The sequence below is a fragment of the Gobio gobio genome (assembly GCF_949357685.1).
Source record: "Gobio gobio genome assembly, chromosome: 18".
Taxonomy (NCBI): domain Eukaryota; kingdom Metazoa; phylum Chordata; class Actinopteri; order Cypriniformes; family Gobionidae; genus Gobio; species Gobio gobio.
The window spans coordinates 39733778-39748448 of record NC_137111.1 but is presented as its reverse complement, the minus strand read 5'-3'; the positions used below and the strand labels follow the sequence as shown (position 1 = coordinate 39748448).

Here is a 14671-nt window from a genome sequence, read left to right as displayed (position 1 = left end):
AATGACCAAATAAAAGTATGATATGCCTGATGGCACTAAAAAAGCGTTAATAAAAGTAATGTAAACCCCAATATCCTGAACCCAGTTTGATACTGACACACGGACCAATGTCATATTGACTGCGGATTCTGTGCATGCTCGCGCGAGTATACCGAATGTGTCTATTTCTAGGCTCATTACTCTTGAACGATCAAATACACACATTATTATGCCTATGTCCATATTGGTGGTTATGTCTTGAGTAAAAAAGTTTGGGACGTGTCAGTATTGGATCTGCGCATTACTGTATGTTTTAAAGTGAAAGCAGCCTAATATAGCCTATACCCGCTCCTATCTGTGTGTTAAAGTTAAACAAACAACAACAATAACAACAACAGGGGAAAAACAGTACTTAAACTTAAAGTATTTGTATTTTTATGTTGTATTTATTTGTCCTATGGTCATTTGTTTGTAAGTTCTCATTTTATTACTGACTTTTTAAGTTACTTGATTACTTAATTACTTCAGAACTTTTTACTTATATTAAGCAATTACTTATTGTTGTGGTTTACTTGTAAGATTTCATTCATATTTCCCATTCTAAGCGATCATGTTAGTAAAGCTAGATAGCACACCACTGGACCAGCCTTTTTTTGTAATCCCAAACAAGATCCATGCATTTTGTTTGTTTTATTGTCATGTGTAAATTTTTTTATTGCGTGATATAGGTCTTAAGTTAAATTCATAATGGTCTTTAAAAGGTCTTAAAAAAGTCTTAAATTTGACTTGGTGAAACCTGCAGAAACCCTGGGTACTGCGGCCAATCAAAATCTTACTGAAAGCTAATTTTTTTAGATATCAACTTCAAATTTGGAACACAGCTTGTTTAGATTTATGGCTTTGATTTTCTCACAGTTTTAGAAACATGTTTTGGAAAATAAGTAGTTCATATAAAATGTGAAAATATATGTTTGTGCGACATTTTTAACTTTTTTGCAAATTTTACGTTTTTTTTTTTTTACTTCAGCAATAATCCGCCAAGTGTCGTCTTTAAAAACAGACCAAACTTTGCTTAAAGGGTTAGTTCACCCAAAAATGAAAATTCTGTCATTAATTACTTACCCTCATGTCGTTCGACACCCGTAAGACCTCCGTTCATCTTCGGAACACAAATGAAGATATTTTAGTTGTAATCTGATGGCTCTGAAAGGCCTCCATTGGCACAATGGCACGGTTCACTCTCAAGACCCTTAAAAGGTACTAAAGACGTCGTTACAAAGTCCATCTCACTACAGTGGTTCTAAAATAACTATAAATCGGCGAGAAAGTTTTTGTGCGCAAAAAAACCCTAAATAACGACTTGCATAGTGATGACGATTTCAAAACAAGGCATCATGAAGCTTCAAAGCGTTATGAATCAGCGAGTCGAATCAGCGGTTTGAATCGCCAAATTTCAGCAGTTTGGCGGTTTGAATCATGATTCGGCTCATTGAAGCTTCATGATGCCTTGTTTTGAAATCGTCATCACTATGTAAGTCGTTATTTAGGGTTTTTTTGCGCACAAAAACTATTCTCGCCGATTTATAAAGTTATTTTAGAACCACTGTAGTGAGATGGACTTTGTAACGACGTCTTTAGTACCTTTTAAGGGTCTTGAGAGTGAACCGTGCCAATGGAGGCCTTTCAGAGCCATCAGATTTCAACTAAAATATCTTCGTTTCTGTTCCAAAGATGAACGGAGGTCTTACGGGTGTCGAACGACATGAGGGTAAGTAATTAATGACATCATTTTCATTTTTGGATGAACTAACCCTTTAAGTCCAAAGTATTAAAGATTTATGACCGTTTAAGTTGAAAATGTAATTTTCAGGCCCATGCTCCAAAAGTGAATAAATGGATAATAGCTACTGCATAAACATAATTTGGTACCATACAATCCCCTAAAAATACAACTAAAATAGGCCTATAGTACAATCATTTCATTGAAAAAATATATATATATTCGGTCATTTTTGACAGACACACGAACAGTTTTATTCATTCTACCATGTTCCTGCCATAAAAATAGCCTTTGGTGCTGACATGAAATTTCGTAGTGGTGGTTGGCTGATGTTCTTTTTACATAAAAGGTCTGAAATACAATAAACCTGCAATTGAATCAAAGTTGACTAAACAAAATGTATTTTATTAGTTTATTAGCCAAATGATAACTCTTGACGGCTTTGAAACTTTTCTGATAATTGGCCTGACTGATATATTGGTCTCTCGTTTGGCGGACGGCTTTAAAGTTTCTCTGAATGGGTGGGGTCTATTTGTGCTGTACTATCATGAGCTGAAGCGGAAAAGAGAAGTGAGATTTGGGATTGAGGCGGTTGGGGATGGGTTGGTGTGTGTGTGGGGGGGTGCTGGCCAGATTATCCCTCTCATGCAAATGCACTCTCTCCACGGTTAGGTCCCAGTGAAGCGTGGGGGGCTCTGCGTTGGCCACAGCTGCTTCTCGTTTCTACCCAATCACACAGCAGCCATCTGGACACGCATGTCATTGCGAAGAGCTGGTGAGTTCTTGGGTCGGGGTCACTTGTTCGGTTTACTCCATCTCCCTTTGGCCATTGTGCACTCTTACAAATATAGCCTGACTCCAAATAGTTTAGAAATATATTTTTAATTGTTAACACCTGAGAAATGGTGATGCATTTTCTAATTCTGAAAATGCTTTTTCAACCCTAGAAATTAAATGTTCTATTATCCTTAATGTCTGGGAAAGGGAAAATAAACCCAGTTAAGAAAAAACACTTGTTTAGCCTACATTTTGTTCTCAGAATACAATTATTCCAAACAGTTGATGGGCCCCTTTGACTTTCATGGTATGAAAAAAAATATATACTGTTCAACTGTTTGGTTACCCATATTCTTCCAAATATATTATTTTGTGTTCAGAAATTCATACAGGTTTGGAACAACTTGAGGGTGAGAAAATGATGACAGAATAAAAAATTGTGTGAACTGTCCCAATTTGCTTTACAAAACATGACACATTATCAGAGGTTGAACAAATGTAAAATATCTTTTATTAATTTTTTGCAAGCATATATATTCTAGTATGTTGATGTAAATATGTACGGGTAAAATACTGCCAAACTTTTTAAATAGAATATAAAACAAGCAAAAAAAGAAAAGAAAAGTGAAATAAAAACATCAAAAAACAGGTACAATATGTACTTCCATATATTTGGTTCAATATACAGGGGAGCATTTCAAAAGGGAGTCATCTTACATAAAATGGAAAAAATTGTGAAACGGTTTCATTGTAATAAATTATAAAATGATATGAACTTGTTCAGACTGCTTAATATAAAAAATATAGTATATTTAAAAATGAAATGGAAAAAAAATGCAGTGTTTTCATAACAGTTGGAATACGGGGAAGTTAGAGATACAGAAGTTGAATTCACATCACTTCTATCGCACATAATATTTTAAATGTATCAATTGTATGCATTATTTTATTAGTAGTATTAATGTTCATCTAAATAACTTTAGGGCAGCTAAAACGTAAATTTTATATCGGATGATTTATAAATTTTGCACTTTAAACACTTCATTTCTATTTTCAGTTACAGTTCTTTCTCTTTTTTTCTCACAGGTTTACATACAAGTCACACCATTGTAGAAAAATAGACAAGACAGTGAAATATATAGGCTAACTGTATGTACATATGTCCAAATCAATGTTACATGAAACTTTTTTCAAAAATCCAGTGTTTGGACAATGTCTAAAAAAATTCTGAAATGTTTCACGTGTGTGTGTGTGTGTGTGTGTGTGTGTGTGTGTGTGTGTGTGTGTGTGTGTGTGTGTGTGTGTGTGTGTGTGTGTGTGTGTGTGTGTGTGTGTGTGTGTGTGTGTGTGTGTGTGTGTGTGTGTGTGTGTGTGTGTGTGTAGTATGCTTGTGTGAACGTGTAGTCAAGTGTATGTGGAAAGTCTCTATGTGTTAAGTCAGAAGCGGTGCTCTCCACGCGTGATGTGCGATGAGAACTCGTAGCGGTCCTGACTGCGGTAACCACACAGGTTGCACTCGAAGGGGTCTCGGAAGCCATGGCAACCCATGTGGATGGTGTACATGACGTGGTCCAGGAACAAAACTCTGCAATGGATGCAGCGATATGCCCTCAATTCTTCTCCCTCTCCACTCAGCACCTTAAACCCCTCTGATGAGACCATACCCAGCTCCATGCCTGCTGCCCGCAAGGCCTCGAAATGCCGCTGCTGCTCTTCTTTCACCACTGGCAGACCTCCGTTACGCATACTTGGAGCCATGTGATTGGTCAGGTAGATGAGGCCACCCGCGGTCGCTGCCCCGCCTCCCCCAGCCGCCCGCTCCTCGTTGCTCTCGGTGTCAGTGGAGTCCTGGCCGCTGGGGCTCGGGGAGCCGTCCTTCTCGACCGATGCTGATTTGGACTTGGACAGCAGAAGGAGGTGCTCTGCGGCGCTGTCTTTAGCAGACACGCCGTTGCCTTCGGCTGATGTCTTGTGGAGGTTGTAAATAGGGCTGACCACCATGTCAGTGGAGCCAGGGGAGGTCTGAACCAGAGGCCGCAAGGACTCTGCTCCCAGATAGCTAATGGCACTGTTGATGGCCTGATCGATCACATGAGGCTGCATAAGTTCACCTGAGCCGCCCTCGAATGACAGCTCTGACAAACGATTCTCTCCTGTTGAAAAAAAGCCAAAAGAGGAAAGGTTTTAACTCATCCAAGTCCTGAGAAATGGAAAATAAGAACTGATGGTAACTCTTTAGTATGGGGAACACATATTCACTATTAACTACGACTTTCGCCTCAATAAACCCCTAATTTACTGCTTATTAATAGTTAGCAAGGTAGTTTTTGTAGCGTAGAAGTTTAGGTATTGGGTAGGATTAAGGGATGTCGAATAAGGTCATGCAGAATAAGGCATTTATGTGCTTTATAAGTACTAATAAACAGCCAATATCCTAGTAATATGCATGCTAATAACCAAATAGGTAATAGCAAGAATTGAACCCTAAAATAAAGTGTTGCCTAACGGATTTATTTATTTGCATCAATGAACCTTTCTGTACCATAACTGGCAAGCACAAATTCTGATTTTTTTTTTACTTGTCTTTACAGTATTAACTATTACTGTGGAAATGAAAAGAAACTTAGGAGCAACCCTTTGGAGAACTTCTAGGTACACTGTCAGAAAAAAAGGTACATTGCTGTCACTGGGGCGGTACCCTAAGGTACATAACAAAAAAGATACTAATATGTACCTTTAAGGTATTAATATGTACCTTTAAGGTACTAATATGCACTCTTAAAGTACTGATATGTACCTTTTGAGGTACTAAAATGTACCTTTCAGGGGTGAGTAAGGTACAAAGATGTACCTTTTCACTTTTGTACCTTAGGGTACCGCCCCAGTGACAGCCCTGTACCTTTTTTTCTGAGAGTGTACCTTTCAAAATGAGCAGTTTTCTGAGGAATCAAATAGAGCTTCTGCAAGAATTAAAAATAAAGGCTCCAAAAAGAGATTTTTGCAGTAATGCCATAGAAGATCCCTTTTAGGTTCCCCAAATAACCTTTAGGTTTCTGCGTGCAAAGAACATTTTAATAATCTGAAGGACCTTTTTTCACTACAAAAATGAGCAATGGAAAGATTTCATCATGGGTGTTAAAGGGATAGTTCACCCAAAAATAAAAATTCTCTCATCATTTACTCAAGTTGTTCCAAACCTGCATGAGTTTCTTTGTTCTGCTGAACACACACACAAAAAAATATTTTGAAGAAGGTTTGTAACAAAGCAGATAGAGCAACCATTGACTAGCATAGTATTTTTTCCCCTACTATGGTAGTCAATGGTTGCTCTCTCTGCTTGTTTACAAACATTCTTCAAAATATCATCTTTTTGGAACAACTTGAGGGTGAGTAAATGATGACAGAATTTTCATTTTTGGGTGAACTATCCCTTTAAAGTTTTATTTGTATTTTTTATGAAATCATTGATGTCAGTAATGAACCTTTATTTTTAAGGGTGTACTAATACATTTAGCAGTGCTCTCTTAAAAAATAAAGTTTCCAAAAGGGGGTTTCTGCAGCAATGCCTTTGAAGAACCTTTTGGGTTCCTGGAAGAACCTTTCAGTGAAGAGTTCTTAAAAGAACCATTTTTATTTTCTTAATGTGAAGAACCTTTTATGGTCACACTAGATTCCAATTCTCATTATTTACTAACTATTTACTATGACTTTTGCCTAAAAAAAACCCTCCTAATTACGACTTATTAATAGTTAGTGAGGTAGTTGGTAAGTGGGTATTAGGTGAGATTAAGGGATGTAGAATATGGTCATGCATAATAAGGCATTAATATGTGTTTTATAAGTACAAATAAACAGCCAATATCCTAGTAATATGCATGCTAATAAGCAACTAGTTAATAGTGAGAATTGGACCCTAAACTAAAGTGTTACCCATTTTATTAATCTAAAGAATATTTTTAAACTACAAAGAGCCATGGATGTTAAAGACTGTTTATGGAACCATAGATGCCAGTAAAGATATTTATTTTTGTTTAAGGCTCCTTCAGCAGATTGCCTAAAAGTTCTCCAGAGTGTTCTTCCAGTGTTCTGCCTCAAATATCTTTTCATTTTTACAATACTCTTCCGTAACACGAAAAGATGAGAAATGGGCATAGTAACAAAGCCCATTATTCAGTGCTTCATGAGCTATTGTTATAAAAGCAAATGCAATTTATATGGATGCTTAAAACAACAAGCAACAGTCGAATTCCTGTTGCATGCAATTATAGTGTTTCTTTTTTTCTATTCAACTCATCAAAGAGAATGAAATGAGGGATCTGCCCATCATTGTATAGTCAGAGACATAAATGCATTTTGACGACGATCTAACAACCTCTGCCATACTTTACAATGAAAGCAAACGTCAACTCTTACCCACAAACCTCTGGGGCATAGAGCTCTTACGCTTAGCTACATTGTTAGCTATCCTGTCTAGCACCATGGCTCTCTCAGATGCAGGCATGTCCTCCCTCTGCTCATTCTGGCTGTTCTCTTCCTTCACTATGGAAAGCAAGACAAAGAAACCACGCATAAGATTCAAATGCCCGTATCTAACCTGAGCTCATCCTCTGACATGGTGCTAAAGAATCGTGGCATACCAGTTTCTCTGAGGCATACATCATGACTTTAAGCTATTTTATGTTTGTTTTTTCCTTGGGACACTTTTACTTAAGGCTTGAGACTTTACGTGCATATATGTATCTGCGAATCATTTCATACAATTGTTCAATTATGGCTCCAAAACATCTGAATAGCAATATTTGGCCAGTGTCACCATGGAGAACTTACAGAACATTGTTTATGGTAGTTTACATCCTCTAATACTAGTTGTACTTTTCATTATGGTTACAATAAACCACATTTAAGCCATGGTTCAACCATGGTTAAACCATGGGTCAGTCACATTTACATCTATTTAAGAATAGAAACACTTAGAGAGAGAGAGAGAGAGAGAGAGAGAGAGAGATGGTATGCTATCTATCATCCACATACCTGTATAAATGCTATTCTGAAGGCCCATGCACTGCAGGTAGTTGTGGCATCTCTCTTTATGTTCCTCCAGCGAGCTCCGCTGCTTGTAACTGCGCCCGCAGTATGCACACTTATGAGGTTTTCCAACTGTCAGTTCAAAATAAAAATTAGATCTTTTCAATCACGCTATATAATTTAGTCATTGTTATTTTAAGTACAATATAGGGTCACACAATAACAAATGATTTGCTGAATTGGCTCAGTGTAGTCTTAGGTTAATGAAGAAATCAAGGCATGTCTGTCTCTTTACATCAGGTCTGAATAGTCCAGGTGACGAAAGCATGAGTTACCCGAGTGTGTGCGCAGGTGTCCGGTGAGGGCGTCTCTACGCCGGCAAGCATAGTTGCACAGGTGACATTTGAAGGGTTTCTCGCCAGAGTGCAGTTTGATGTGTCGGAGAAGGTTACCCTTCTGAGTGAAGGAAGCACCACACTGGTTGCACTGGAATGGCCTTTCCCCTATAGGAGAAAGAAAGATAATGCATAACTCATGTGCTCTTGGAATTAGGACATTTTCATGTAAAATTACTACATCTGCAAGTGATGCATGAGGATTAAGGAACTAATTTTTTTCAGAATATAGTTTCTAGTGGTCCCAAAATTGACTTGGACACTTAAGCCAAATAAAAATGTATGAGTGTCATTGTGATCGTTTATCAATATATTAAAGGGTCAGTTTAGTAAAATTTGTATTCTGGCATTAATTACTCACCTCATGTCGTTCCAAACCCATAAAACTTCCGTTCATCGGAACATAAATTAAGATCTTTTTGATGAAATCGGAGAGCTTTCTGCCCCCCCATAGACTGCAATGTTATAACTACTTTCAAGGCCCAGAAAGGTAGTAAAGATATTGTTAAAAATAGTCCATGTGAATACAGTGGTTGAAAGCTCTCAGATTCATCAAAAATATCTTAATTAGTGTTCCAAAGAAGGACATGAGGGTGAGTAATTAATTACAGAATTTTCATTTTTGGGTGAATTAACCCTTTAAATCAGAAGCACACGTTACAAGCAAAGCATTTTGCAAAAATAAGTATGTTAGGTTGTAAATGATAAAGCAGGTGTACTTTTTGAAATGAAGATAGAAAATACAGTTTTTAGTTTTCAAACATAAAAGGGTTAGTTCACCCAAAAAGGAAAATTTTGTCAGTTGTTCCAAACCCGTAAGACTTTCCTTAATCTTTTGAATACGAAGATCTTTTTGATGACATCTGAGAGCTTTCTGTCCCTCCATAGATAGCTACGCAACTACCATTTAAACCATTTTATCACATTTAAAAACTTTTAACAGAAAAAAACAGAACCTCAACCGAACTTGCTTGATGCGCGAGAACAAACCTCATTGGTTCTTACAGAAGCTCAAACGTTCTGCGTAACACGAGAATGAATGTTCTTGCACGTCAAGCGAACATGTTTGAGCTTCCGTTTACTACAACTGATATGTGCGTTGATGGATGTGTATATGTGAATAAAAGCCTGTTCATCATAAAACCATCGTGTCTCTTCAGAAAATTTAGACTAAACTGCTCAACTCATATAGATAAATTTTACGATCTCTTTATGAACCTTTTGAATCATCAAAGTGGTGTTTGCGTAGCTGTCAACTGAGGGAGAGAAAGCTCTCAGATTGCATTAAAACGATCTTCATTTGTGTCCCAAAGATGAATGAAAGTCTTATGTGTTTGGAACAACATGAAAGCGAGTAATTAATGACAGAATTTAATTTTTTTAATTTTTTTTCAGTGTCATTGCGATCAGTATTAATATATTAAACCAGAAGCACACTTTTCAAGCAAAGCATTTTTGCAAAAAGAAGTATGTTATGATAAAATGATAATATGTAAATGATAAAACAGGTGTAGCCTACTTTTCGAAATGAAGATAAAAAATAGGCTACACTTTTTAGTTTTCAAACATTACCTAATGGAACATGTTCATATTTATGTGCAACAGTAGGAAACTGTCTGAAACTTTTAAAAGACAACTAAACTTATAATAATGATACTAACTTTGTAGCGTCGACACAACGTTATTAAACTGAACTGGATTGACACAGAACTGACTTGAGTAGAATAATGACATTACTGTCTTTATGACTATAGCCTAAGCTGAAAATAATTCATCAATTGTGAAACACTGTTATTTTCCTGTGTATTAGCTACTGTGAAGCTGCTTTGACTGTGACTTGAAGCTGACTTCATACATCCACAGAATATGCTTTGGAACCCGTAAGTAATGGCAAAAAAAACAACGGTGTGACTTAAAACTCCAAATACTTTTCGGCGCCTCTTTATATCTTTGTGCGATAAAGTAATGAAACCTGCATTCACAAATAAGTGGCTCGGCATGCTTTAACATGGATAGTAGTCTACATACATAAACGCCTGTATAGTTCTATCAAACTGTATTTGATTTAAACATAGAATGCCAGAGCAACAAATGGCCATGTAAATGGTGAGCGTCTGAGAGACTATATCGGCCCTCCGAAAGCAAAGCTCCGCTGCTGTAGCGCTATTACACTGTGAATGCGGGGTCACTGTCCTACACGGCTCCACCGCGCTGTTACATCTTCAACAACGCAGCGCCTCGCGCCAAAGCTCAATCAAACACGCCAGCGGAATCTCGCACGTGAGCGGCGCTCTCCGCTCTGCGCGCGCTGCCTGGCTCCGCGCGCCGACTGGCGCCCTGATCGAACAAGAGGCTTTCAGACGCTGCCTGCCAGTTTCGTAATGCACCACTGCCTGGGTCAATTTGATCTGAAAATCTCATTTTTTCCTCTTCTTCAGCTCTAAAATAAGAGCGGCCCATCACAATGCAAATGCAGAGCTCATTTAAATAAAGTGAAGGAAACACTTTGTATTTGAGAGCCAGTCTTCCTGATCAGCGCCCCTGGAATAAACCAATATCCAGCTCCTCCGAATGTTGTGGCATTCTCCGAGAACGCTATTAATACGACGCTCTCTTCAAAAGCCCTATAAAATAAGAGTCACCAGTGAAGCAGCAAAAAGACGGAAAAAGAAACTCATTAAAAAGGCATTTCAGGAGCTCGGTACCTCCTGCGAATATTTTGATTTAAATAGGAAGCACTTCATTATATCTTTTATTGTACGTTCTTTTCTGAATTTACATTAGCCCACTGTTCCTTTCTTCCATTTTGAGTTTCATTAGTTTGTCAAGTGAGGAAGTTAAGTGCCTTTTTGAGAAATGTTCTCACCCACTGGTTTGGCTTCATTGCAGTGGAATATCAATTTGAGAAAGGGAGAAAATAACTAATGCTGAAATAATTGTCATTTGAGAGAGACTTTTTCTTGGTTAGTTCTTTCATTTTGGATAGTCATGAAGAAAGCTAAACAAAATGTCACATTTAGTTACAAAAACATATCTCATTATTGATCATTGTCATGTCAATTAGGTTACAGGTGAGGATTTAAAAGTAGAGTTAAGCCAAAAATGAAAATTCTGGCATCATTTACTCACCCTTATGTCGTTCCAAATCTGACTTTCTTTCTTCTGCAGAACATAAAAGAAGATATTTTGAGAAATGTCTCATTTAATTTTTTCCATACAATGGAAGTCAATGGCAACCAAAACCGGTGTTCCGCAGAAGAAAGAAAGGACCACTTTATATTAGTTGTCTATGCTACTTTTGCTACAATTGAGATGGGATACGGTTAAATTTAGGGACAGGATTAGTGTGGGGTGGTTAGGTTTAAGGCCGGGTTATTGATATAATTATAGATGTAACTGCAGAAATTAATTACAGATGTAATTAAATATAAACCCAATGGGGGGAAAATGTATGTACTAGTGCTGTCAAATCGATTAATCGCGATTAATCACATCTAACATAATAGTTTTTGCTTATATAATATGTGTATATGTGTGTGTGTGTGTGTGTGTGTGTGTGTATACACACACACAACAAAATATTTTCTGTTATATGCGATTAATCACGATTAATTGATTTGACAGCAATATAATACCACTATAAGTGTACATAGCGGTTAAAGACACTTAATATAAAGTGGGTCCGAAAGAAAGTCATACAGGTTTGTAACAACATGAGGGTGAGTAAATGATGACAGATTTTTCTTTTTTTGCATAAACTGTCCCTTTAATTAGCCCAAAAATGCTGTTCTAAAAACACATTGCAAACAGCATATTAAAGAATTGCATCTTTATTAGTCATTTACATCAACTTGCATTTCTAGCAGTCTCATCCATTCAAGTCAAGCAGTACAAATCTAATACACAGCTTTGCTCTGGCTTCTGATAAACAAAAGGAGGGTTACGTTTAAAACGCATCCCGCGTCTGTCTCTATCCTGCTCTTAACCTACCCAGCCCTGCACCCTGTCAGCTGTGAGCGATAGTATAAGGAGGGAAGAGTAGATGGCAGTTGTGCTTACCAGTGTGACTTCGCTTGTGCACCATCAACACATTGGGCCCAATGCAAACTATCCCACAGATATCGCACTTCAGCTTCCCGTTGGGGAGGCGGATGCCCCCGGCCGTGGGGTAGACGGCCGGCTTGCTGTCAGGGCCTGCGTGGGAGCCGTTCACTTTGGCCCCCGAGCCATCGAGCACGCGCAAGTCCTCGGCTGCACATTCCTCCGCCTCTCCATTCATCTCACAGGTCAGCCCGTTTTCCTCGTCACTCCGAGCCTCAACTTTTATATTACAGGCTGGAAAAGAGGGTAGTGGGCCTGTTAAGTAAAGTGGCAGGCTGGGTGGTTATTTTCTCTGACTCGGTAACTAACACCGCCATTCTACAAGAAAAAGTGCACCTGCAAAGCAGCTATTTTCTTATCTATTTACTGATTATCAGCTTTTGTGCGTGTACGTGCAAAACATCAACTTTTATTGCATTAAACACATTTCTGAAACATCCACTTGACATTAGAGAACATTAACTGCATTTATTGAGTATCTTCTTCTGTAAATATTAGCAGTATTGGGAGGTAACTAACTAAACTAACTTAACTAGTTACTAACGTAACAGTTTCAGCTACATTGCTTCTTTTAAAAAAAGCACACACAGTTTTGCAGTCGAGCAAACAGACAGTCATCCAACATGCTTTTGCAAATGTGTTTTTTCTTTCATGTAAAGCTTTGTGAAGTCTGATTCAATTGATGTTTCTTCAGGCATATACTTTGTAAAATATATTTCAACAGGTACTGTCCCCTTTAAATGGTTTCAATGTACACTACTGTTTACTTTTTTTTTTATGATTTTTCTGCTCACCCAGGTTGCATTTATTTGATCAAAAATACGGTAATAACTGGTTTCTATTTGAATATATTTTAAAATGTAATTTATATCTGTGATGCAAAACTGAATTGTCAGCAGCATCACTCCAGTCTTCTAATCATTCTAATATACTGATTTGCTGCAGGAAACATTTTCTTATTGTTATCAATGTTGAAAACAATATATTTGTGGAAAACCTGATACATTTTTACATTTTTGATGAACAGAAAGTTCAAAAGGACAGCATTTATTTGAAATAGAAATCTTTACGCTTTTTTTATTTTTATTTGTACAAATGATTGTACAAATGACCAATTTATCCTGTCCTGGTTGAATACATTTTTAAATCTTACTGACTCCAAACTTTTGAACTGTAGCGTTTGTTGCATGTAACCAAAAAAAGCTTTAGTCCTTCAAATGATGAGTAGCTTGAAGCTTTGGCAGTTTCAAAATAGCTTCCCTAACACCAGAAATGGATATGACAAATAAACTGACAAATATAAATAACTTAAGACGTATGTTTACATATAATGACTAGGTGAAAGCTCCCAACTCCCTTTAAGGAAAAGAGAAAAAATAGTTTCTGAGAGAATAATATTCCTCTTTATGAATAATCGAGGGTTCTTCATAACTCACAAACCATCTCACCATCTCATTCACCATCACACTTCTCTGAAACAAATGACTGATAAACAGGAAACAGAGACACAGGAAGCACTGTGAAACTGAGGACTCTCAGCGGTGTAAACCAGACCAACAAACCGTGGTAAACACATACACACACATTCACTCACATACAGACCTACAGAAGCATGCAAAAAGGCACACAGTCAAATAAAGATAAACCTGTTCGTTAAATGTTCCAAATATTCTATGGAATGTCCAATCGTAAGCTAGAAGATCGTTCAGATGCCTGTTCAGCCTAATGAAGTAAACATTTCGCTTTTCAGGCAGTTCGAGCTCAGAGTAAATGCCCTGTGGTTAACATGCTGTGGTGCCAGGCTGATTTCCCCATGCCTCTGCCTCTGTTTGTACAGAGACTCAAGAGGAACAAGCAGAAATAATGAAATATGGGAATCCGAGGGAAAAGGGGAAGCTTCAGCACCCGAGCCGGCCCAACCGAAAAAAAAGGACAAGAGTTATGGAGAAGTGACAGAAAGGGAAGCACAGACAGGGAATTGTTGAGCACAACAAGTGAAACAGTTTTTCTTTTGCTTTTTTTGTTGTATTCAGACTACAGGGATCAGCAACTGAAGCACGTGATTGAACTGGAGAGTACCGATAGACAGAACGGCCGTCTGTGTTCAGGTTACTCTCTGTCAGTTTCCAAAATAACTCGCCTTGAGTTTCACAGCAAGTGATCCCGTTTCCAGTATAATTGTCTCCTGTGACTAAGACATTTTTTTCTACATATTGTAGGTGGAAATAACAAACCAGGACAGATAACTTTTATTGAAACCAGAACTGTCTTTAATTTCAGAGAAGGTCCTGACTGAATAACTTCAGTCAAGCAAACGATTTTCATTTTTTAATTGGTGGACGTTACTTCACATAAAGCACGTTTATTCAAAGCTCTAACATGAATCCCTCACACTTTTTAATTCGTCAACATCAAGGCTGCATTAATATTTTCTCGTTCCAATCAATTCCCGATCGGCCTCCCTACGTGTTTTCCTACTGAATATTCTGTTTTACTCAGTTGATTAAGTAAAACAGATTGTGAACTACATTTATGTTTACTTTAAGGATGGTTTATATGGATTTCAATGTCAATGAGTGAATGAATTACAGCAGTTAATAACATAAAGTCAATA

General features: G+C 37.6%; 1 protein-coding gene across 6 annotated transcripts in view; it reads right to left on the bottom strand.

Moving 5' to 3' along the window:
* Positions 1–3973: 3973 nt before the first annotated feature.
* Positions 3974–14671, bottom strand: part of ikzf1 (IKAROS family zinc finger 1 (Ikaros)) — a gene marked incomplete at both ends in the record, with an annotated part of 28077 nt that continues 17379 nt past the window's right edge. Inside the window, 6 exons of one of the 6 annotated variants that reach the window (XM_079842720.1) lie at positions 3974–4689; positions 6950–7075; positions 7568–7693; positions 7897–8064; positions 11086–11118; positions 12016–12312. In XM_079842720.1, coding sequence (XP_079698846.1) covers positions 3974–4689; positions 6950–7075; positions 7568–7693; positions 7897–8064; positions 11086–11118; positions 12016–12312 — 1466 coding nt within the window. The remainder of the gene's footprint in view (positions 4690–6949; positions 7076–7567; positions 7694–7896; positions 8065–11085; positions 11119–12015; positions 12313–14671) is intronic. The other 5 variants (XM_079842716.1, XM_079842721.1, XM_079842718.1 and 2 more) reach the window with 5 other exon arrangements.